This window comes from Amblyomma maculatum, chromosome 11 (genome assembly GCF_055883805.1).
Source record: "Amblyomma maculatum isolate TAMU_Amacu chromosome 11, ASM5588380v1, whole genome shotgun sequence".
NCBI lineage: Eukaryota > Metazoa > Arthropoda > Arachnida > Ixodida > Ixodidae > Amblyomma > Amblyomma maculatum.
This window is the reverse complement of record NC_139354.1, coordinates 57,067,134-57,092,418: the sequence shown is the minus strand read 5'-3', so window position 1 is coordinate 57,092,418 and position 25,285 is coordinate 57,067,134. Positions and strand designations below refer to the sequence as shown.

The following is a 25,285-nucleotide window of genomic DNA, read 5'->3' as shown; positions in this document are numbered from 1 at the left end:
GTGGCATATACATTTTTGATGGCAGCCTCTTTCCTCTAATGCTAGCCGCGCCTGGCGACAGGATAGTTTAGTATTTTTCGGACACGTTGTTTTTTTATTACGGTAGTGCTGTGCTGCGAAAATATATACGGGAACTGTACATGTTGCTGCAGAGAGAGCAGGAACATGTAAAGCTCCCGTAGTTCTCGAGATATATTTCAATTAAAATGGGACCGCACTTGAGTGGAGTTTCAGCAAGCACTGCTGAGACTTAAATCGCTTGTAGATACTTCTTTTGAAGGGCGAACAGTGAGTGTGTTTACTGTCTTTTCGTAGTCTCTTTGCTACTGCATCTCATCATCGGAATGCGCTGGAGGCGCCTATTTCTGTTCCGTTTACGTAGGAATGCATCGGACGCAATCTCGAAAAAACGAAAGAGGCACGTGAGCAGACCAGCTATAAAATATGAAATTTTCTTCGCTCTTGCAGCTCTACGTGAAATTCTTCACTCTGCTGCCAGACACACATCTTCCCACGCTGGCACTCTCAGCTTGCTGCATCTTCATCTTGCTGTTCGTCAAGCTAGCGATCGACCCCTTTGTAGAAAGAAAAATCAGGATGCCGGTGCCTATCGAAATGATGCTGGTGAGGCGATCTAGCCACCTGTTTTTTCTAGTAACACTGTGTAACTTCCTTGGGTGAAGCTCCTGGCGGTTTTAAAGATTGCAAATCAGTTTTCGACAAGTTTTATTTTTATCTATCATAAGTGCACATAATAATATAATGATCACGCCATTGTGTGGTTCAACCATTCGGAGCTGCAAGTGTCGTTAATAGTCGTTAGTGGATGGTGAGGTGAAGACTAATTTTTAGAGTGCTTGCTACTAATATGCCAACGTAGCCGTTGACGAGGGCGGAGTATTATCGTTGCATACAGATGCCTGAAAACAAACTAACGTCCCTGGTGTATTTTGATGGGGGTTATCGGTACTAAGTGCAGTATAGGAAGTTTTTGCGAGGCCAGATAGGCACTAACTAATACAGAATTTTTTTCGTTACCGAGGAGATCTTTCTTAACGAATTCTTGCAAGATTGGTCACATCGTCCTGACGCCGGAGACAATATTGCTTCCTATATTTATTCTCTCGCTTAACACTTGTGGCAACGTACTCCGAACCATGAAGTTCTTCATATTTTAATTGCAATTTTATTTGCTCAGTTTGCTGAGTTATTGTTGGAAGAGCTGATGATTATGGCAAACATGCTATCTTGCAGGTTATAATAGGCACGCTGATATCCAGCTACTTTGACTTGGAGCACAAAGGGTTCGACATAATCGGTCCTATACCCAACACGTAGGTATATTTGCATTTATTTTCGATTCTGCTTTATACTGTGCACCTAGACGCTCGCACGCTCTGAACTTTTGCGAGTGTTCGTACGGAACTGTTTTTACAGTGACGGTAAGAAATGCAGAAAATTGGAATGCAGTAAGCTTTTGTAATGATGTATGCTGGGAGTGCCGGTTAAAGATCCCCAGGTGGTCGAAATCACTGCGGAGTGATCCACTACGGTACTCCTTTCTCTTTCAGCGTTCACTCCCACTTTCCTCCCTTCCCTTACGGCGCGGTTCATGTATCCACAGAACAAGTGTGACCGATACTCATCCTTCGCTTTTCTATGAACCAATTATTATTACTATTAAGCTTTTATACACTCGTTTACGCGAGTTTCTCTCCCTTCATCGCATATTGTGTTTAATGTGAGGATTCACTGGGTCTGACAAAATGTAATGTGAACGCAGGTTTCCCGAAATGAGTCTTCCCGACCTTAACATCAATCTAGTCACAAAAGTTGTTGTGCCGGCTCTCACCATAGCCGTCGTTTCATTCGCCGTCACCGTGTCCCTGGGTCGTATCTTCGCAAGGAACCATGGATACGAGGTCGTGCCTAACCAGGTAAGAGCGCTTCGCCATAACAAAGGGCTCTTTCGCGTGTTTTATGTGAATAGAAACAAGCTGATTCAAACAAAATAACGGCTTGAGAGGCTAGTTGGTGCATCATCGTATTCAGATATGTGGCGCAAACAAAGACACATATCTGAATACTGCTTCAAACAAAACGCTGATATGTGAAAAGGTAGACTAAATCACTTAAACGAATTTGCCCAGATCTGTTTGAACGTAATTATATGCTTACTTGACAGTCCCTAAGATCTTCTCTGTGCTTCTCAGTAACGTTCTCGAATCTGCCAGTGCGCGTGCCAAGACGCTGCTTACAAATCATGCCGCTGAAGGGAAGCGCAGTTTTCGGCAGGATATTTTTTTCATTCATAAATATTACTTGTTCGGTTGAAAAACCACTGGTGGAGCCGGCAACGCCTATCGAAAATATTCATGCGGAAAGGTCCTAATTGGTGAACAGGGTTCTTACGTCACGACCACTTGATATTGTGCGGGAATTTTAAATACTACACAGTCAAAATAATGCTATAAGGAATAGGAGAAGGGTCTAAATGAAGCCGAAATTGGCGGAGAGGTTTCTCTGAGTTGTTTCAGAAATTTCGATTAATTTATTTAAATGATTTCTTGCCATTTGGGCTCAAACCAAGTTCCTCCACATGATAGGCGGTTGCACAACGCATAGGTCACGAATGGTCCTTGTGTATAATAAGCCGGTTAGAGCGGCACCTTTTAGCCATGTTGTGGTGCATATGACTTACTAACGCGTGTTTGGGATGTGCACTGATAATAAATTATAATAGTAAAAGAATTGAAATTGTTTAGGAAGCAAAGCGAAAAAAAAAGTCGCAGTGAAAAGGCAGCGTTAAAGGCCCTTCGCGTCTACACTTAAGGCAAAGTTTAGGTGTCCCCTCATTTTTTTTTTTTGAAGAAACATTTTTTTTTATTTCTTCAGAATGCACTCATATCGAGCGCTGCGATTCTGCCATTTCTGAGACCTCAAACTGGATTGTTTTAAGAAAAGTAGGCTTGTAATGAACTTCAAGTAGTTTGCTATAAACACCGATAACGATATCAAACTGATTTCTCGCATTGCACATCTAATTTGTTGCAGGAGTTGCTTGCTCTGGGAATGTCAAACTTCTTCGGTTCGTTTCTCGACTGCTTCCCAAGTGGTGCTTCGGTGCCGCGAAGTTCCATTCAGGACAATGCTGGAGGAAAGACACAGGTGAATTGGGGAGATATTTAAATGGCGATGTCACCACTGTTCGAACCTTTAAAGGGCGATAAACATTTATACGTGTTTAACCAACAGAAATCTAAAAATGGCGTCTGTGTTCTAGTGATGGCGAGGCTTCTTATTGGTTCTTTTTTTTTTTACTTAGGAGTAAAATCAACATCATTTTTGAAATCTTAACTCCTACAGAAGAAAACACAATCTAAACAATTCTGTGAGCCTTACTACCTTTTTCGTCCAGTTCCTGTCCACCGTGTATATGAGGTGTTTTACTTGAGAAAAAAAAAGCCCAAGTTTGTTATCTGCACATGCCGTGGAAATATCCAAGATAGTACTTGATGTGCTTCATTTATACAGAGCCACTAAGCGTCAAGATTTATTAAAAAAGTATGCAAGTATTTAAACAGTATGAACAGGTGTATGTATACGTAAACATAAAATTTGAGTCTAAGTCAATCTTGATTTGGCTGTGTTTGGCGAAGAAAGCTTTATTTCTCTGTTTTATCCCTTTCTGTTAGGTATATTGTAGGTTAGTTATATTATCATTCCGTCTTACACAGCAATTTTTTTCAGACACCCTATTACATATCGCATCGCATTGATCATCCCTGCAAAGTAGCCATCCCTTTATGCAAAACAGATTCTTTCTTACGCTCATTTGTTCCCCGTACTTCCAAAGAATGGAACGATCTTTCTAATGAAATTATATCTATTACTGATACAAATAACTTTCGCAAAGCTTTAACCTGCATTATATAAGTACTACTAGTTTTGTGTCTACTAATACAATTATTGCCGATTTCATAGCTAATATTGTATATATAGGATGTATTATTTATGTACCCGATTTTTGCAGTGTTTCTTTTTTTCCTGTATTTCTGTTTGCCCGCTCCCCTCTGAAATGCCTGTACGGCCCTGAGGGTAAAGACAAATAAATAAATAAATAAATAAATAAATAAATAAATAAATAAATAAATAAATAAATAAATAAATAAATAAATAAATAAATAAATAAATAAATAAATAAATAAATAAATAAATAAATAAATAAATAAATAAATAAATAAATAAATATTGCAAAAATTGATTGTACTGCGGATGCAACAGTATAAATTGAAAAATAATTTTGCGTACTTAGGGGCGCCACCGTTTTTCAGCCAAGCAAGTTAGGGCGATCTGGCTTCTGGTCAAGTACCGATGTGACAGCCTTCTTTTTGTTTTTTGTTTACAATGTGACGGCGGAAAGTACACTAAATGGAATATATGCGATCTAAATTCACTCTACTACTGTTCCCTACTCTAAATATATGATGCAGCAAAATGGTAACAGAGGCAGAATAAGCCAATGGCTGATATCTTTTCGTATTTGCCTCAGGGTTACCGCATCTAATGTTAAATTGATCAGACCTCAGCCGGCGTACCCCAATAATCGATTTAGCGTTAAATTTACCATGAGCGCATAATTTTCTTTACTCGTGGCGCTGGTAATGATCACATCGTTATCGTAGTCTTCTGGGTTAAGATTATCTGCCGAATGTTTATTCTTGGCAGCCGTGCAGACAGAATCGCTGCTGGAGGAGAAATTAAAATAACGCTCAGAAGTGTTCGACCCATGAAGCTCGAACTGAAAGACATACTCTCATGTGTAGATTTGGCTCATTTTACGCCTACAGCATGCAGATATGATACTTTTTTATTTGATTCAGTATTTACAAGCCAGACTTCTGGGATTTATATAACGCTTTTCATTCTCGAAGCTTTTCCTACGAGATTAGTATATTAATGAGCGCTCGATAATAGCAAAATTTGTCTGTTTTGCTTTTTTGATTTCGTTTATTTTAAAAAATATATAAAAATGTTTTGGACGCCTTTATTCGGCTTCAACACTTCTTTTTTTCAAAGCTAAGTTATCAAAAAGGTATGTAACGGTTATAATCTCAAAGGAACAGGCATAACATTTGTTGCAACGGAGGGGAAGCGGGTTTATTTTGAGTCAACAATATTTAATGCCGGGCGCAAAAAACCCACGAGTATGTGATGATGTACTTACTAATTCTGCTGTATTTCAGCTCGTGAGCATCATCAATACGGTTTTAATCGCCATTGTACTTCTCTACTTGGGGAGCTACCTAGAGAAGCTGCCAGTGGTAAGTGCCGGGCGCTTCTACGCAAGCTTCGCCCTCTATCTCAACTGCCAGCATGCAATTGCCGGTCGTGTCTTTGTTGATTACGCAAAAGGAATATACCAATTTTACATCTTATTTCATTTTCAGGCAGTGCTTGCATCAATCATTTTCGTTTCTCTCAAAAAAGTTTTCATGCAAGTAAGGGACTTCTATCGCTTCTGGAAGATCTCCAAGATTGACGGAGTAAGTGCGCAACGTCTTCTATGGTAGGCGGCATTAGTTGGAACCTGGGGATAAAGTATCCCATATTTTGAGCCTGTATTTCAGTTTACGCTGTACTGTGAGCACATCTCCATCAAAATTCAACAAAACTACTTGGCTGATGGGTTGCGTTTCTCTTCTTCCCACGTAGCAAGTGTGGCTTGTGACATTCTTCTCGACAGTCATCCTGGAAGTACAGCTCGGCCTTGTCATCGGCGTTGTCTTCTCTCTACTCACCCTTGTCTACAAGATACAGAGGTGTGTTCTATGATTTCTGCCGATCTTGGCATTAAAAAGGAGAACAATACGACGATAAATACCATGCCATTTTTTTCTTTTATTTTTGCTGGACAGTGTGTGATTGAAAGGCGAGTAACGTGCTTTGCTGACAATCGAGTAGGGCATTAGTAAATGGTAAAAAATGTTTGGTTGTTTCAGACCCAGCACTTGCTTGCTTGGTCGAATTCCCAACACTGACTATTACGTCCCGGTGAAGAAGTACGGAATGGTAAGCAATAATATCATGACTGATCTATTTATGACACTGATAATGATGCTTACGAACTGAATTCGCCTGAAGCATTCCCCAAGACGCTAGAACAAACTATAAGCAAAAGCATTTTCTCTAAGACCACTGAAAAGTTTTACGATGGATATTTTTCTCCACGTGTGATGAGAGTATACAATACACAGTGTGGGCCGGGGGTACACGGTGGAAAGGAGCCTACTCTTGTTTTTTCTGCCTACAAATATACAACGCGGGCTGAAATATTAGTAAAATCCGCTGAAGATCTTCGCACGTGTTCTGCCAGATTATGACCCCAGAATACGAACTATTATTTGGCTGTCGCTGTTGAGGATCTGATGACCATAAGCGCTCAAAGTCTATCTCCGTCGAAGGGGGGGGGGGGGGGGGGGGGGGGAGTCTCTAGTGTTTGGGGGGAGCTGTTAGAGAAAGGTAGGAAGAGAGAGAGGGAGAGAAAGAGGCTGGAAGTCATTGTTGCACATTGTTTCATAGACGGTTTTACCGAAAGCGAGCAGAGAGGAGGAAAATGCTTTCTAACAAGGTTCATTGCACCGGCCCATTGTTGTCAGTACCGAGTGAGCTGTGCATACGCATGCTTTACGCATGGCAGAGCGCCTTGCACCGAGCTATATTATCATTTGATATACTTAAATACCTTCCTTAGCACCCCTTTTAGTGGCAGTGTAATCGGCACAGCAATGCGTGATCGTGGACTACACAAACAATCAAATAAATCGCAAAATGATTGCCGAGAACGTATGGGGGAAGCCTGGAACGACAGTCGGAGTGCAGCTATGATATGTTTCTGCTTCACAGTTTTCCAGCAAATTCTGATTTAATTCGCCTATGAACGTTTTGTGTAAACCTGACAGGCTTAGTACCAACGACGGACTCACGAACATGATGCCCAGTTTACATCCTCCGCCATACTCTAAACACGCACGCCGCGCCGGCCTTGCCTCCCCTAAGCCCTCCGCGCCAACGATTCGGTGGATCCTTTCCACCAGAGCCAGAAGAGCGTGTTAAATTAAACGAAAGGCCGATTGCAAAAAAAAAAAAAAAAATAGATTCTTTCGGATCGCCGACCCGTGCCGTGTTGTTGATAACTGCAGTACAAACAATCTTCTCAACACAGCCAGCGGCCTCTGGTGCAGTACGCGTCCATCGTCTGCACGCTGGCTGCGCTGCTGAGGCGTTACCAAAATTTGTATTTTAATTTATTTATGCAATGGGATGTGCATTAAAGCCGTTCCATGAAAGACCATTTACTCTAGCGCTGAGCAATTACAAAGCGCCATCGGATGTGCCTTGGATGCGAAACAATTTAGGCCTAGCGGCGACTAGGGAGTAGTGCTTGGCTAGAGTGGCGTCGTCCGCCACGCCAGCGGGCAGCGCCACTTTCGTAAGCGCTGCCGCTGCCGCAAGTGGTGCGAATTTGTCGTCTTCGTTCATGATGCAGCTGAGGGTGCACGTTTTTCGACGTTCTGTTGAACAATGCATCGGGCAAACAATGCTATGACGAGCCGGAGATACGGTGTTGCTGCGCCGTTGGGCGTACACCAAGGCTTCATAAAAGCATCGTCGGATGGTACTCTAGATACTGCTTCTTTCATGTGCTGTTCTTGAACTGCGGTTTAACTTCAAAATACGTTGTTGAAGCAGGGCAGCTCAAACGTACGCTTTCGCACTCGGGCGAAGGCGCACCACAGGCAGGCATGCATTCGCCAAGGGGCTAGCGGCCTAACCGCGGTGAACGCTGCCCGTGCATTTAATGCGAAATGAAAGCATAGCAACATCGAATATGAATATGCCCTGTCGAGAGAATATACACATGTAATGGGTCGCACTTACGGTAAATCCACGCGGCGAAGACTGGGAAGTATCTTTCGTAGTAACTATTCTGACGAGTTCGGCCTTCGGAAGCGGGCGACGTCTTTCGCAGACACCTCGGCCGATATTGCTGAAAGAGCTGCCGTCCTGCCAAGCGGATGGTATGCGGTTTGCTGGCGCGCTCAAACAAAACGTAAATTAGCCCCAAGGTTTCGGATAGGTTTCACGAGCACAGCAAGAAAGCCCTATCGCAGCATCAATACACAGCCCAAGATGTCGTCAAAAGAAGCCGGAGTGGACTTTCTCAGTTTGGCTCATACGGGGCGCCACCACCAAATTAAGATGACTGCGCACAGGCATCGAAAGTAAAATCATCTATACAAAAGAGAAAATAATTTCTGAAGCTGCTTTTTGCTCAAGTTATGACAACCTGAAATATGTGATCTTCCTCTGCACTTTATGGCAGTGCGCTGACAGTCAGTAAAGTAAAACAGCTCGCCGTAAGAAGAAGCATCTGAACTTGCAAAGTGTCTTATTTATCGCGCGAACGCTTATAGATTTCTTAAGAGGATGCGTTTCTGGTCAGTCCCGGGCTGATGGGCTAGGGGACGGGATTTTGTTATTATAAATAATTTTAAACAATTGCGCTTTTAGCGTAATTCACAGAAAGAGGGCTAGTTTTATGTGCTTTAAAGGTGCTTTATATTAGAGACACTAGCATTATTTACATTTTAAACAAGAACTCAACCGAGTGTGGGAATATCAATAACTTCTGCTCCGCAAGTCAACTAAATTAAACCTAGCAAACGTATTAGAAGAACAATGTTGGTGTATTTTACAGGCGACAAGTGCATCCTCCCAGTTCTTTATAATATCGCTGTACACTGGAATGCGAGGGGTCTGAGATCCCTCTTTATTACCGGTGTGGGGCCTCCGACACCCCGTAACCCCCTGTCTTGAAGCCCTGACCAGGATCATAGGTGTCACTGCATGAATAGATCACCGGCCGAGGTGGCCATGTACCATGGTGTTAGTGGTTGTTTTCGTTTTGCTAATGAGCCTCTCTTTTTAGTTATTACCGCCGGTTTTACGGGCAGGTGAGGCATTTTGTAAGACACACTTCAGTTTAAATTGCCATTCCAACTGACTTAACGCGAGTTGTAGTTAACACACGAGGGTTTTGTGTAGTTTTCTAGCAGATTGAATTCTCAAGGCGTGTACCCTGCACGAAAATATAAAAGATCTATGAAAAAAAACTGTTGCTCATAGTATCTGCATTTGCTTATAAGGTTTAAATCTCAAAGTAATCGTGTCCGTAGAGAGTCAACAGGGAAAAAGAGCCATTAAAGTGAACTCTGAGATCTTGAATTATCCTGCGAAAGCTCCTTAAACGTAACTTCTCTCAGCTTGCAATGGTGGCTTAGGGCAAATAAATGGCCATTGATCTTAAAGCCAGATGACGGTGGCCGGGGGAGAAAAAAGGCAAAGAAGCCCTCCGGGCTATGCGATGTCGTAGCGCGGTAATGAACCTCTTGGGTAAAAATTAACAGGTGTTCACTGCATCGCCACTCTACTTCCGATGGGCAGTTCACACACGTTGCTCATATAAACTTATGATTCGGACAAAATGAAGCGCTATTGTAGAAAAACCATTTTCAGCTATACTTCAAAAAACATCCGCTAGAAAAAAGAAACACGACTAAGGACAGAGAAACTTTTGCTGTGCCAGCGAGGCTATCAGTGTCTTAATTGGTTCTGATTGCTCATCAAGTTATGATAGTTTCAAACATCAAATGCTTAAGTGAATGTTGCTTGTTTTTAAGTAACACACTAGGTTGACATTTCACTGGATTTCAACAGGCCCAGGAGATCACCGGCATCAAGGTGTTTCATTTTGGCGGACCTCTGCACTTCGCGAACGCTGAGTTCTTCAGGGCGGAATTGTCACGAAGAACCGTCGTGCGCGTGCAGTGAGTGGTTATTTTATACTGTATATTCGGGTACTTTGGGGGCAACTTCGGATTTCGCATGGCCAGGTCAGAATGCACTCGACCCCATTTAGATGGTTCCGAATGCACTTGACCTCGTCTGACTGGGCCCGAATGCAGTTGACCTCGTCTGACTGGATCCGAATGCACTTAACCTCGTCTGACTGTGTGCTAATGATCTTGAACTCCTCTGGCTGTGTGCTAATGATCTTGAACTCGTCTGGCTGTGTGCTAATGGTCTTGAACACGTCTGGCTGTGTGCTAATGATCTTGAACTCGTCTGGCTGTGTGCTAATGATCTTGAACACGTCTGGCTGTGTGCTAATGATCTTGAACTCGTCTGGCTGTGTGCTAATGATCTTGAACTCGTCTGGCTGTGTGCTAATGATCTTGAACTCGTCTGGCTGTGTGCTAATGATCTTGAACTCGTCTGGCTGTGTGCTAATGATCTTGAACTCGTCTGGCTGTGTGCTAATGATCTTGAACTCGTCTGGCTGTGTGCTAATGATCTTGAACACGTCTGGCTGTGTGCTAATGATCTTGAACTCGTCTGGATGTGTGCTAATGATCTTGAGCTCGTCTGGCTGTGTGCTAATGATCTTGAGCTCGTCTGGCTGTATGCTAATGATCTTGAACTCTTTTGGCTGTGTGCTAATGATCTTGAACTCTTTCGGCTGTGTGCTAATGATCTTGAACTCTTCTGGCTGCGTGCTAATGAGCTTGAACTCGTCTGGCTGTGTGCTAATGATCTTGACCTAATTGAGTTTCGGTGTGCCCCGAAAAATGAGGCAGATACTGTGCTTTCCTTTCTCCAAAACCTAACAAACAAAATATGCAAAAAATAGAATGAAAAGACTGTGTTAAAGACGCTATCCCGTCTGATCTTAAAGTAGAGCTTGATCGGCCCCCTAATTAAAACGGCAAACAACTTTGCTAAACCGTGCAAAATCATGCTTAACATATAGCTTTTGCAGGTATCACTAGGCTCAAACAACCCCCAGTTGTTTTCCAGCAGTCTTAGCACGTTATAAAAAAGGTCCGGAGATGAATTGCATGATGCACTCTGGCTGACTGCCATGTTTTTCTCTTGTGCTTGATCAGAAGGTTAGAAAATATTCGTTAGACATGAGTGGCAATTTTTCTCTATGGTGACATCAGTATTATGAATTTGATCTGGGAGGTTGCATGCGCGATCCGAATATATGCCTGAACAATTGAAACATTCAGAGTATTAGCTGTTTAAATTACATGATGTACTGTAAGCAGAAGGTTTTGACCTTGAAGTTTTTAAGATGACGTTATTGCACCCGATTAATAAGCCTTACGGACGGAGATAAGAGAAAGCGGTCGACCAAGTATAGCTGCGACACTTTTTGTTCATACTTGGAATAATCATTGTTTTATGCTTCTCTCTTGTTTAACTCTCATTGATATCGAATAGAGCAATAGGTTTTTCATTCATTGTATAATATTAAAACAAATTTGCTGATGCCAACACTTACAAATAAAATTAATCATAAATTACGTTCTTATTTGTAGTTTTTATGTGATGAACTTTATCATGCGGATTTTTAATTGGCTGCGTGCACTGTAAATTAGTTGATCAATTTAGTGGTTATCAAAGATACCGTAACATAGGATATTTCACGCCTTTTCCTAACTGGTACATTATGGGTTCACTTATCTGCTGTTTTATATGAAGCCAACTGAGGTTTCAGAGGACAGATGATGCTTCTTACAACAAATTCTAGCCATGAAAACCACTTAGACTGTAGTGGGAAATAAATTTAATTGTACAAACCCGATGAGGTTAAAATTCAAACCTTGAGAAAGGAATTTGGGGACATGGTCTCGATAAAAGGCAAACGCAGAGAATTAGATTGGTAGCAGACTTCGCATGTATTTATTTATGCGTCCCAAGCTAGATACGTTGAAAATAACTGTTGCAGGGTAAAATGGTGAAGAGGGAAATCGCAGAATTGCAATGCTGGTGCAATAGTAACGCTACTAATTGATCCATTGCGGGTTACAGCAAGGTGCTTGCTGCGAGAAAGAAGGAAGCTGCGGCAAAGACGGCCCCGCCGTTGTACTGGGTAAGAATAATTTTATCACATTTGTTAAGGTTACGTCCGGAATAACAGCAAGTGATCAAAATATACGTGGCTGTTTAGGACTGTTTGAAGCGTGTACTCTCAGGTTATTTAGTAGAGCCGGGTCAGCAGTTTACATAGGCGACGTTTCGACATTTCGAAATGTTTACCGTTTCAGGCAAGTGAGCCTTTTTAATCATGTCTCAATTTTTTTTCTTTTGCAGTAGACCGTAATAGCGCATTAGGTGGTAATAAACGAAGCTTCGAAAATTCCGCCTACCGAGGTGCATTTCGCGCACTACGGACACTGTTCATTTAAGCACATTGGAGGCCAAGATTCCATTTTTCATTTAATTTGCTGCTGCTATCATATGAACTCAGTGTTTTGCATTTATCATTGTCAGTCACCAAACATAATAAAAATAATTCGAACAAGTCTCATATATTTGCGGCAATAAATTCTCCTTGCTGAGAAGCTTTGAGTTTGACGTTTCCGTGCCCCGTGTCCTGTGTGACATCGAACAAGGTTTATAATATGACAGCAAGGTATCACAAGTACGTGCTACACTATTGTACTCGATGTAGTATTTAACCAGCCGTTCTTGAAGGCTTCGAGTATAGCACTCAAGTCCACCGCTGTGACTATAAGCATATATGTGGCGTGCATTTCACTGCCTAATTTCATAGCTTTTTTTTCTTCACATCGCAGGAACAGGGCTTAATATCTTTGTTGGCTGAACGGACATGTATGTTATTGGATATGACTACTTTCTTTTTAAGGAATTGGAGACCAAGCACTGCGGTTTCTTTTAAGAATATATTACGCTGTTTTAACGTTCGCCATCTTCACGATGTATTTTGCATATGCGTCGCAAAACAATTTTATTTTGCTGCATTGTAAAATAAAACTATCGGAAACACAAAGCACCATTTTGCATTCGTGGAACTTCGCGGTCTTTTCTGGCAGGTGAACGCTGTTGAACCAGGTCCTCCACTCTACGATGAGTTGGGAGAGTCGATGGGGAGCATTGAGACGACAGTGGCTGCCGATGTGGAATCTTCTTCGTCGTCGTCTTCGTCGGTCTCTTCTCCGACTGTGCCGTCAAATGGCGTCGCCCAACTGCCCCGTCACATTGTGCTGGACTTCTCCAGGGTCACCTTCATTGACGGCTCAAGTGCGGTCGTTCTAAAACAAGTACGTTGGTCGATTCTTTAAGAATTCTGTGCTGCAGTACGCTTTATCGGAGCTATTTTCAGCCCAGCGCACTGTAAAGGGGATGATTCCATTCTAGTGGTGTTGGAAACTTCATTTACAATCTTTCAAGTACAACATAACTGGATTCTTGAATACGTCCAAAGATGGGCTGTGTTTGTTTTCTTGCCCAGCGGACTAAAGACCTTGAGGGAAGTCTAAGCTCAGACATTGTCGGACGATAGTGTTTTTACTCACTGCTGCGGTGTCCCTTCATCACCTTCGTTTACATATTTGTCTTAGCTACTCGGACAGCTCCATCGCTTTTAGAGAATTCTGCGATATACAAGAATTAAAATATGGACTGCATGTAATGCTTTCAAAGTTGTTTCATGTTTCACGCTATCATTAAAACTGATGATGTAATCGATGATTAAAGCTGAGCTACTCTTCACGACACTGGAAGACTGCCGAGAAGCTCAGTGATGACGTCCCGGACGGCAATATTTCTGGCTTTCGTTGCCTTCGCCCTCGTTCTGCGGGGCCTTTTCTGATCCCACCAAACAATGTTTCTAGACCATTGTTTTCGGTAGCCTTGCTTTTATTTCTTCAAACTAAGCGGTTCCATGCGGGAAAGATACCGATACTGTCAATGACGTCATCATGCACCCCCTACGCGTCGCTGGGCCGTGCGAACAAGGCTAATAGTAGACGTGGTTTAAATCGCTAATTGCGTCCTTGTACGGAATGCCAGCGCTAAGATATTTTGCATGCTTAACCTGGAAGCTGCAATCATTCGATTCCTCGAAACTCCTCGAAATCTGCTCGCTATGCAGTTTTCATTTGATCTCCTAATATGGGCCTCTGTTATCTGGCACACACACACACCATCACACAATCGTATGCTACTACACTGTTAGAGGCTACCCGATATAGATACAGAACCTTTCTTTAAGAAAGGCGTACCAATCCGCTTGCGTGGCCTAATAGTTGTATAAATATGATTCGGGATAAAAGGTCACGTGATTGACTTCCAGGTCGCATGGCCGTAAATACTTTACCTAGTGCCTTGTGTAAAGTAATTATTTCCTTTCGTCGTCATACTCATCATCATAATCATCATCATCCGGACTGTAACCAGTGCAGGGCGACGGCCTCACCTCTAGCCGTCCAATTAACCCGATCCTCTGCTAGCTGCATCCTCATGACCCTTGCGAAATCAACCTCATCCACTCATTTATTTTCTATCGTCCCCTTCTTGGAATCCTTGGAATCCAATTGGCTACATTTAGAGACCATCGGTGTTTGTATCAAAGCTTAATTTTTATTAGAGGTAATTTATTTCGATACCACTATTTTTTTTTGTCCCCGGAAACTGCTGTAATAAAAAGCTGTAGCTCGTGTTAAAAATCTGATTGAAATATATTCATCAAGATACCATTTTGAAAGTATACTTTTTGGCTGCCTTAAAATGTAATTAACTTAATAAGACCTTTCCATGTGACAGCGGTAATACTTGAGGGTGCCTATAGGCGTGTCTTGGGCAACAATTCGCTTTCCACGCGAGTTCGCTTCGCCATGGGGTTTGCCTGTGCTTTGACAAGAAATGAGCTCGTAGCCGGTCGCATGATAACTGTCATGAAAATCAGCAAAAAAGCGGCGTAAATAGTACCTTGGGCAAAAATTTGTTTGAAAAGGCGATCTACAACTTTTGGATTGATACTCCGCCTCTTAAACCAATTATAAAGAGAGTGTAAAAACTAAGAACGTTCTGAACTCATCCTTCAGCGGCATTACTGTCGTGGTGTGCTCGCGGAGCCTGAACTGACTACAGACTGCTGTCGCCGCTGCTCCTTTGGTTTTATTACCCACTTAATTACTTTTTACTCTCAGTTATCTTCTCCGAACGATAAAGAATACCGCGGAAAATGCTGTACGACTCCCACGAGCCGTCAACCTGTTACACTGCACTAGGATGCTGTATTTTTAAATGTTTGCTTACAATTAACATAAAGATCAGGTACGCCCATTGAGAAACTCCAAAACGAAGCGGCCGGAAATAGAAACTGCCCTGTTTTCTCAGAATCTTTGATCTGTTTCATTTAATGGTTTCCTATTTTTCCGCTTCTTCTGTACATCTCTGCGTTGCCGGTAATAAGCGTTTTCGGGTAAAAATAAATGTCAGCTTCTTCCACAATGCGTATATTGGTATAAGATAACGAATATTGTACACTCTTTCAAGCTTTGAGTACAGGAAAGGAGGCTAAAAGCGTTCAAAAATCTCGCGCCTATCACATTCGTCAGCATCGGGTGTACCTTCTTTTCACTGTTTATTGAGTTTTGCTCGTGTTGGCCTCGCCGCAATTTTTCAGTGAGTAGGGCACATGAATTTTAAGTCCAAGTAAGCGGACTTGATCCCGGCCGCGCTTCGATGAAGACACTCGCGCATTGCTTTCCTTCTTCGAGGTTTTTAATTCTTCGAAGTAGTGACGCTTAAGCTTATGTGGCTAACCATGCTCAGTTACACCAAATGCGTAATAGTTGTACAGCTGCCGCGTGCACGTTTTGCTTCCAAGGTTTTGTCCATTCTCCTTGTTGGGCTCCTCGGTGGGTGGATAGTACCATTTACCAACACACTTATTTTGTGGCTTTCGCTTCTGAAGATAATGAGTACCCTTTTCAAAAAGGCCAAACATAAGTAAGGCAAAATGTCTTAAAAAAAATAGAAAAACCTGGATAAATGTCATGTAATGCCCACTGAAGTTGAAAACAAACCGCTCTTCATTTTGGCCCCATTTCTTGTATCTAATTCCTTGACAGATGTCTTAAATTCATGGCACAAACTAAACAAAAATTTACAGCTTGAACTCAGCAATGAAGTCTAATATGCGAGCCTCACAAACATGCCTACTGACAACATTTCTCTATTACTGCTCATATATTTTTAAATACTATTAACGGAACAATTTCACATTCTCGGACTTTATCAATATGGTGTACTGAGAAAGCACTGTTGCATGATCGTTCTGACTAAAATGTGATTGATGTGGACAGACTTGCTATTCAAAAACACAATAAAGCCCTACAAAGCGCCGGCCTCTCACATTCGACCCTAGCACATTATATAATAAATTACCTGGTGGTTTAACTTTCGTTAATGCTGCAGGAAAGCGAAAGCTTCATGTACATGGCTACGCTCATCGCCAAGCTAAGATTAAACATTGTGCGTTTCTCCAAACGTGAAACCCGTTCTCCATCTATCGCTTCGGCACACCGCCTTTTCAGGTCCTCATTCCGACTGGCCTTCGCGTTTCAACGCGCTACTGTAAGAGATGTGTTCGTCCTCCTCCATCTCGCGCAGTGTTGTAACCTAGGATGGAGCCCGGGGGCTCCTATTATTACATGTATCGCCCCCCTAGAACCCTCTACTTCCACGTTACACTGACGTCACGTCACGTGACCTTGACGTTGACAGTGGTCACGGGCCACTTGGTGGCCTATGATTATACCCTAGTCACATGGCAACCACCAGGCTTAACACAAAAATCTGACTTCTAAATCTCTCTCAAGGTTAAAACAGTGCTCTCGTGACCATGACCTTGACAGTGGTCACAGGCCACCTCGTTTCTGACCAGTTTTCTTCTTCCTGCAAGCTCTGTGGCAAACCTGGCGACTTTCTACACACATTACTCACCTGCCCCTCATTCCCTCATCCTCCTTCACCAGAGGTGGCCCTATATTACTGGGAGAAGCTACTCACCAGTACGTCATATAAGGACCAGCGCAAGATCATTACATGTGCTCTCTCTTGGATAGCCCTCCAAAGGCTTTCTTTTGCTTCGTAAGAGCGCTCTCAAATGCCATGTATAGGAGCAATGCCCCCACCCTCTGTAATATTGGCAGTAAATGTTTCTACCACCACCACCACTTCGTTGGTTACGGGCCACTTCTTGACCTACGTGGTAATACCCAGAATCCGCATGGTGACCACCAGGTCACGTGACCTCGATATTGACGGGGACCACAAGCCACCTTGTGTCCTACGTGACCATGCCCCGAAGTCGCGTGGAGACCACCTGGCTTAACACAGAAGTTTGACCTCTAAATATCCCTCCCGACGGCAGTTCACGTGAGCTTGACCTTGAGCTTCACAGTGGTCACGACCACTTGATGGTCTACTTAACCATGCCCACTGTCACATGGCTACTACCAGGTCACGTGACCTTGACCTTGAAAGAGGTCACGGGCCACTTGGTGGCCTATGCGATTATGCCCCAAAATGACATGCTGACCACCAGACATAACACAGAAGTTTGGCCTCTAAATCTCCCTCAAGGTGAAAAGCGTGCATACCAGACGGCTGGATCTGCCTACCCTGGTGAAGCTTCCTCTTCAAAATCGAATATACGTGAAAATTGAAGCACGTCCACTTATGTCGAACTTCCGGAAAAGTTACGTTATGTGCCCATCTGGCTTGCAGAGGACCAATGGTGGCATATTTATCTTATTGAATTACTTATTTTGTTTTCTGAAATACCTCAATTACAGGAGCCTCCCCGCTGAATCTAGCTTTATTTGGACCCTCCAACAGGTCGTTAGCTTTATTTGAATGCGAGGCATTTCAAATTACCGCGCGAGGTCTTTCTTACGTCATCAGCCTGTTGATCCGTCAGGACGTTTTGGCAGCCGTGGCAATGGCGGCGCTGTATATGCTATTGCGTAAAATCTTGGGCATTTAGCACTTAGTCATCGATGAGCTTAACATAACGACACCAAACAAAGTTGGAAGGAGCTGCGATCAGGTTTTCCTCATTTCAGGTAGGACGGTGAAATAAAAATACACCTTCCAGTACACTTGGATACTAAGTATGGCGCGGTAGTACTATGCAACGCATGCATGTTGTATGACTTGATAATAGCTGGTTGTTATCTATGTTGGGTGGCCGCTTAGTAGCTGTAAAAACATCGTAAATCTTCGGACTGTAGGCCAATAAGAATGTGCGAGCTGTTAGTCACAATTATACGGTCGGGTAATAAAGCAGGAAGAAAGTATATATACAGGGTAGGTCTAAAGTTCCCAGGCCACCGCGTCAGCATTTAGGGTTTATATTCAGGAACGCAATGCAGCTATTAAGGTTCCGAGTTCTGTAGAGGTGAGAATGATCCTTCTCGTACCCCTTAAACGGATGGCGAGTTTTGGGGTGTTCTAAATTCTCTGGAGCTTGGCTCACAAGCAGGCAGTTTGCCTAGAAACGTCTGACCGAACCTGTACGCGAAAGAGAAACAAGTAATGAAGCCGCACATGAGAAGCATTAGAGAGATTTAGCTTACCGTGATCCGCTATCTGCCACCGTGACCCCCTGCCGCGTGTGGGCGGGGCGCACTAGCTGATTAGTCCGGACGCGGCAGGTCTATGTGCTGACAGCCAGTATATGATGCGATATATCGAGGTCAAGAGGATTTGGGCATGCACATGGCCAGCCATGGATCACGGTAGCGGATCGCGGATCACAGTAGACTAAAACTCTCTATTAACGCTATCGGATCACTCTTAAAGGCGGAACCTAAGTGTCCCCCGTGATAATCTTTCAATATTTATGACTGATGGAAGTTAGCTTTGCAAGTGAAGTTCTGAGAGACTGCATCTGAGTATCTAACACCTTTTTTCAGGTGCTGAAGGAATACCGAAGCATTAATATTGGCGTCTACGTTGCGTGCTGCTCAGGTGAGATATAATGTTCGTAGCGTTGTCAAGTATGTTGAAGCAGTGGAAAGTTTTACCAGAGTTTGTTAACCTATTTCGATCATTTAACGTTTGTTCTATTGATGCCGTTGTTTCAGCGCCCGTCTTCTCGATGCTGAGAAAGGGCAAGGTGCTTGAAGAAATTCCTCCCTGCAACTTCTATCCTTCGGTGCACGATGCTGTGTTGCACGTGGGCAAACAGGAACAAAATGCAAGTCGGTTTTTCTTTACCCCATTCTGCTTTTTTACGGGATAAACGTTAGCCCGAAACAAACGAACAAAATAAAGGCAGACAGGAGAACGGCCCTATATATTATGCGTGTCCTTCAATAAAAGAATCAGTTGCCAGTAGCGCGTTGTTCTGTCTACCTGTCTTGTGTTCGTTTGTTTTGCGCAAACTTTTCTCCCGTACAATCATGGACCAACTAGGCCAGCAAAAAGGTTTAACGCAATATGTTTACTCAGCCACGATGCTCGCGAAGATCTAGTTAGCTCTTGGGGGATTTTTGTGTTGCGAGAGTGCATGTTTAGGCGCCTGATATAAAAATGATTGCTACAATATTCCACCTGTTTTGCTGACTGGAGATGAATCAACGTTAGGAGGAGTTTTCATTATTGAAGCAATATGAAGGAATCATGGGTGCTACATTACAGAGGCATTTTATTAAAGCATGGGGCTCTTTATTAGAGCATGCTGCTGAAGATATTTTTCAAAGCTAAATACGTTTGAGTGAATTAGTCTATTTAGTTCTCATTTTTAACATGCAGCTTGCCAAATGTGAATTATTTTCTGGCAATAGTTGCGAGATGGTTACTTGGGTGACAAGTCATTTTTGTGCGCCTACGTTTGAATATTACAGCGCCGATAGGCGCTTTAATATTCACTATTGTGGCACTGTGATAGTTAATGTCTTTTGTAGGAGAAATAGGAACCGGTCCAAGGGATGTTATGAGAGAATGTTTTGTAAAAAATATTTGCTCCAGCGACATGCTTGTTGGTGGGTGCGGAAATTGCTTCAAATGACTCCGTGGTGTCCACGGTTCATGCCAATGGCTGAAAAAGGAGAACTCGTCACCTACCTTACTCACTGCGTGAGCAAACAAAGATTGTAGTTCTTGGCCTTTGCTAATTCACTGAAGGAGAATTTTTTGTCTTACTGCTAGATGATGATGATGATGAAAACGTTTATTGAAGGCCACATTTGCTTAGAATAAGGGAAGGCTGACCGGGTCCCTAGTCCGGGACAGTGTTGGTAAAAGCCGCTGCCCGTGCTCTTTCGACGAGGGCTCGTTGTTTCTCGAGGTCCGAGCTGGACACGGCCGCCTCCCAGCCTTCCCACGTTAGCTGATTTATTATGTCAATACTGGTATTTTGCTGACAAGTCCATACCATATGATATAAGTTAGTCTTCTGGCCACAAAATGTGCACTACGCCGAAAAGGACTAGAGGCTCAATGGCCTGAAGTGTTGCTGGAATATTAGATGCCATAGTTTGTAACCTTCGAAGGCGTCGCTCTTCTGATTTTCTAAGACCCTTATCGGGCTTCGCGAATGTCTGCCTCTCAAAGCGCAAATGCTGTAATATGTCTAAAGATGTTAACGGAGATGGGGAGCCTAAATCAGCAAGGGAGGACATATAATTCCGGGGAAGAAAACGAAAAAAAGTCACCTTTAAGATATATATATATTGGGTGGGGCTGCAATGTAATGGGTGTTCATGCCTATAGCCTACTAGGTTGCGTGTTGCTTGCTAGAAAAATAATAGTATTTTAGTAAACCAAACGAAGTATTTGAAGATTCGTCCCGTTACCTTTGCGGGACCCAATTATTTTTTTGTTTTGACCTTAACACATGTTTCAAGCAGCACTATTTTGATACAGCGAATGATGTCGAAATATCGCGAAGAAATAATTTCTATCGGTAACGTCATTTCCAAAAAGAATGCCCGAAATGGGGATACCTGTGCGAAATGTATTAACTATTTCAACTTTATTGCGATGCCCTTAGAAGGGTATATTAAATTATGAATATGTTCAGCCCCTGGCACACTAAATTAACCAGCAATTGTTGCGCACCCGGATATCAGTGAATCGAGGGGCGAATTTTACACACATTTTGACATGAACATGCATCACAGTATGCAATTAGATGAGCCCAAATAATTTTACCCACGTAACTATTTGTTCAACAATTTTGCATTTTGACGCCATTGATTACAGAAAATTAACTGAGGATACTGGCGTAGATTATAAACAGTATTAAAAGCTGAAGCATTCCTCAGTTTGACTTTCAGTTCCTTCGGAAGCCTTATTGGCACAATACTAGAGCAAGAAAAGACATAGAAGAAGGGTTCATGTACAGCTTATCCGTTTTCATTTTAATAAAATTTACGAATGTTTTCGCTAATTTCTTTCACATTAGGAGCCAGCCAACGGATTCGCCTTCACCTGAGCACGGCATGGAAGACTGCTAGTTACCAACACCCCTTTCCTCCTCGGAAGTGCATGCTTCGTGCATACAAGCTGGCGATACGATGTTCTTGCGTTAGCTTTTCCGTTTTGACTACGTAGTTTCTGACGAAACGCACACTCTGCTGTGAAAAAAGACTGTCAAAGCTTGCATTTCACTCACAACGAACGGGTATCATCTTGGGTATGCCTGTTTTTACTTGTATATAGAATTTGTTTTAGGATCACAATATGTCAACCATGTTAGTTAACACGGGTCACCACTTAGTCACCCCAAAGTACGAACTCTTGAATGTACGAGGGAAATAAAGTATTCAACCTACCACATGAGATGTTTTTCTTCGCAATGACGATCGACGGTTGCAAAAAGATACATTAGTGTTACGCAACACTTGTTATGATGTGCGAAAAATTAGTTTGTTTAGCTAGAGACTCAGATGAGCGAACATTCATATCATTGGCTTGCACAGAGTAAAAAGTGCAGGCAATAGATCCCTTACAGTAACGAGAACGTGGTTTTCAACTCAGAACTTTAAAATTTTCTTCCAAATAAAAACGACAGGCCTGGAATTGGAACGCTTGATTTAAGTGACCAGTCCAAGAAGTGTACGTTATATTTGCTTCCGTTAGTGCAGCTTATGCTAAAGATGCATATGAAGACTGTTACACTGCTCCTTTTACACTAAATAATTTGAATTATCTACATGGCTTGTCTATAAGACGGGGCAATTGGGGCTAATAACGGCATTCTTTCGCTACAGAAAAAAGCTGTTCTGCCGTAGCGAGTCCGGCATTGAGATAAGTTCACTGCGTTTCATCTCAGTAAAGAAGTACGGATACTACATGTAGTAGAGCTCAATAACAAAATTATTGAGATCAACCGAATTGGGCATGGATACCCAAAGTGATCAGAGAAATCCGCGACGGTACATATGCAGGAATGTGTGCAGTTCCTGGTGAGAACAATCCAAGAACCTTTTTTTTGTGCGAGGAAGTACGCAGTGGTCAGGGAGGTAGTCTTAGCAAAGGTGATATCCAATGCAAGTTCTGAAGCTTAAAAGCACAGTCGGAATAAATAGGAAAGGCTCACCCAATACCACTACGCGGGAAAACAAAAGGCGACATATAGCGGCTGGATCTCAAGCCGCCTGCTCCGGAAGCTCGTAATGGGTTCAGACTTGGTGGTACTTATCTTAAAATGGATGTAGACTGCCGTGGTTTCACATCAGGAGACAAGCGCGAAAGGGCGCGAAAAAGAACGAGATGATATCTTAGATGCTTTTTGTCTTCAATAACACCATATGTAATGGTCACAATGCTGTCTATACGCTCTTAGCTTTGAGCAGGTGCAGCACTGGAGCTGCTTTGGCCGGCTATTTGCTCGTCTTGCTTCCCAAAGACAGACGTCAGTCTACCTGATGCTTTTATCCCTCCTTCTTTCGATGTAGCAACTGACAGCAACCATGTTATAGTATGGCTAGTTAGGAATGCTATACCAAGGAGCTACTTTCACCATCCTCGGGGAAAGCTAAGCAGAGAGCCGTCAGGGTCTTCTTTAGAAATGCATCGCTCCCATTGGGTCTTCACTTCAGTCTCCGGATTGCTACATGGAGAGGAAACGCAGAAGGCTGGCGAGTGCTATACAATGTTTCTATGAGTAAACCTCGGGAGATTATTGAAGACTGCACTATGGTTTTTCTTCCTGCTTTCAGCCGCACGAGACAGCTCACAGTACGGTTGAGGTCTGCAGCGGGAAGTGAGCCAGTTAATAGTTTTTTCTCTCTATGGTAGGCAATTTTGATTTTACCGCTCTAGCATCAGAAATTATATGAAAGCAAAGAACGTCAATAGTCTGTTTTTGCGTTTGGGTGAAGTTTCGGGACGATAACACTGGTAAGACGTTCACCGAATATAAAATAACCTTGGTAAATTGAGACTTCGGGTGTACATATAAAGTGGCTACGCTTACACACCATCACCAACAACATACCGTCTACAAGGAAATGATGTTCATAGGAATTTAATTGAGGGAGTAATTACTCATTGTCATCCATCCTAAATATTATACCATGTCCATAGGAGTTCGTTAGTTACACTTCATAGACAGATGATAATGATTGGGTTATACTGGTGAAAGTCGCCTATCGACTCAAAACCAGCGGCAATTTGTGGTACATGCATTAGGCTGAAAACAATAGTACAAAATATGGTTCTAGGTATAGGAGAATGTTACCGTGCATCCTTTATCTGAATCCCATTCGTCACACTAAATGTTTTCCTGCTTCGCCACTCTACGAATCTGTTAACACGGCTTCGATCGTGCAGCTACTGGTTGAGGGGAATTATTTAGTGAGGCAGAAAAATGTAGATCTTGCGACTCTACGAATCTAAAATTCTGTTTAGAAGCACTCTAAAAACTGCATGGTGACCAGCTTTCATGTGGTTTAGGTCTTACAGCAAGGTAGAGATTATATACGTTATAGAACCTAATTAATGGACGAATCAGTAGAATCAAGTAATGGTCATTTTGTTTTTCAATTTAAGAAGGAATATTATAGTGAAAGGAAGCAACGTCAAAGGTGAGGCCCACTTCTAAGTTTTGTTAAATGATATTAGGGTCTGAATTATCGAGCACTACACGTAATGATTTTGAAAATTGCATTATAGCCACGCCACAAGAAAAAGACTATTTCAACAGGGTTATATAAGTTCAGGAAGAGGGAGAAAATTTGCGGTCTGACGCCAAATTTGTTACGGATGTTGATGTAATGAGGGCAGTCATTGAGCGACAAAATAGTTAAGATAGAAATCAAACCTAGTACCATCGGAGTGCGATATCGGCACGCAGCCCATAAGCCAATAGGGTTCGCTGATTCCAGGTGAATAAAGTTTAATGCAGTGAACGCGCGATGCGAACGGTACAGACTCGATGACGCAAAGGCCTAGCGACATGACAGAAAATAGCTTTCTTGGAAACGTTGCCGTTAATAATTGCATTATTGGGCTTGTCGCTTTATCAGGCGCGTTTCTTTATGAAGCCCCCTCAGTTGCTTTCGAGGACGACCTGTTATCTGACCTCGAGCGTGTTAAACACTGCATTGGAAGGCGCTTGTAGGAGCCGTAGTTGCTTTCTACGTGTCTTTTAGTGCATGGAGCCCTACTATCCGCATTCTCGCAAAACCTCGATGCCTGAAGCGGGTTTGTCTTTTGACCGTTTTTAGTGTGAACGGATGAGGGATGGAGGAGGAACAAAGTCCCATAATGGAGGACCTAGCTGCCTCGAACATGTGTTTGTGGTGTGCTGAGCAAAACACACTGCTTGGTGCAGGAGGGAAAGGAAAAAATTGGGGAGACCCCTAAGCTCCGTCAGTGAGGTGAAACTGCAGTGAGATAGCGTGTCGCACAACGGACGATGTTTTTTTGCGCTTGAAATTAATATTCTCTATTTAGTTTTATTCTTTCTAAATTTGTAATTCTTTTTTACACCTATACTTAGCATCGAAAAGCATTTGCTTTCCATTCTGAGTTGCTCGACACCTTTAAATACCTGTTTTTAATTTTTTTATTGTTTCAGATAAATAATTACCTATTTAGACATCTAATTTTTTTATTTAGCGTCATCAAGTACTGGCGTTAGTTCTGAACATTTTGACACCATTGAACCCTTTTTCAAAATTTTCACTTCTTCATTTATTTATATAATCAATATAAATTAGTTACAATGATTTCATTAACTTGCCATGACCTATTACACACCAATCAATTATTGACTAAAATCACATATTATTATTATATGGTACAGCTCCCATTATTTCCAACACGCTGTGCCGACTACACAACTGCAATTACTACTCCGATGCCGACGGCTTTTGGATCGAACCAG

At 42.6% G+C, this 25,285-nt stretch overlaps 1 protein-coding gene across 1 annotated transcript in view; it reads left to right on the top strand.

Annotated features, from left to right (window-relative positions):
• The window catches only part of LOC146173840 (prestin-like), an 83,697-nt gene extending 58,990 nt beyond the window's left edge, over nucleotides 1-24,707 (top strand). Inside the window, exons 7-20 of the mRNA XM_084585284.1 lie at nucleotides 469-624; nucleotides 1,255-1,334; nucleotides 1,784-1,937; nucleotides 3,055-3,168; nucleotides 5,247-5,324; nucleotides 5,451-5,546; nucleotides 5,716-5,822; nucleotides 6,003-6,072; nucleotides 9,781-9,890; nucleotides 11,941-12,001; nucleotides 12,966-13,193; nucleotides 18,861-18,915; nucleotides 19,032-19,144; nucleotides 24,624-24,707. Of these exons, the coding sequence (XP_084441410.1) occupies nucleotides 469-624; nucleotides 1,255-1,334; nucleotides 1,784-1,937; nucleotides 3,055-3,168; nucleotides 5,247-5,324; nucleotides 5,451-5,546; nucleotides 5,716-5,822; nucleotides 6,003-6,072; nucleotides 9,781-9,890; nucleotides 11,941-12,001; nucleotides 12,966-13,193; nucleotides 18,861-18,915; nucleotides 19,032-19,144; nucleotides 24,624-24,707 (1,506 nt within the window). The remainder of the gene's footprint in view (nucleotides 1-468; nucleotides 625-1,254; nucleotides 1,335-1,783; nucleotides 1,938-3,054; nucleotides 3,169-5,246; nucleotides 5,325-5,450; nucleotides 5,547-5,715; nucleotides 5,823-6,002; nucleotides 6,073-9,780; nucleotides 9,891-11,940; nucleotides 12,002-12,965; nucleotides 13,194-18,860; nucleotides 18,916-19,031; nucleotides 19,145-24,623) is intronic.
• Nucleotides 24,708-25,285: the final 578 nt, after the last annotated feature.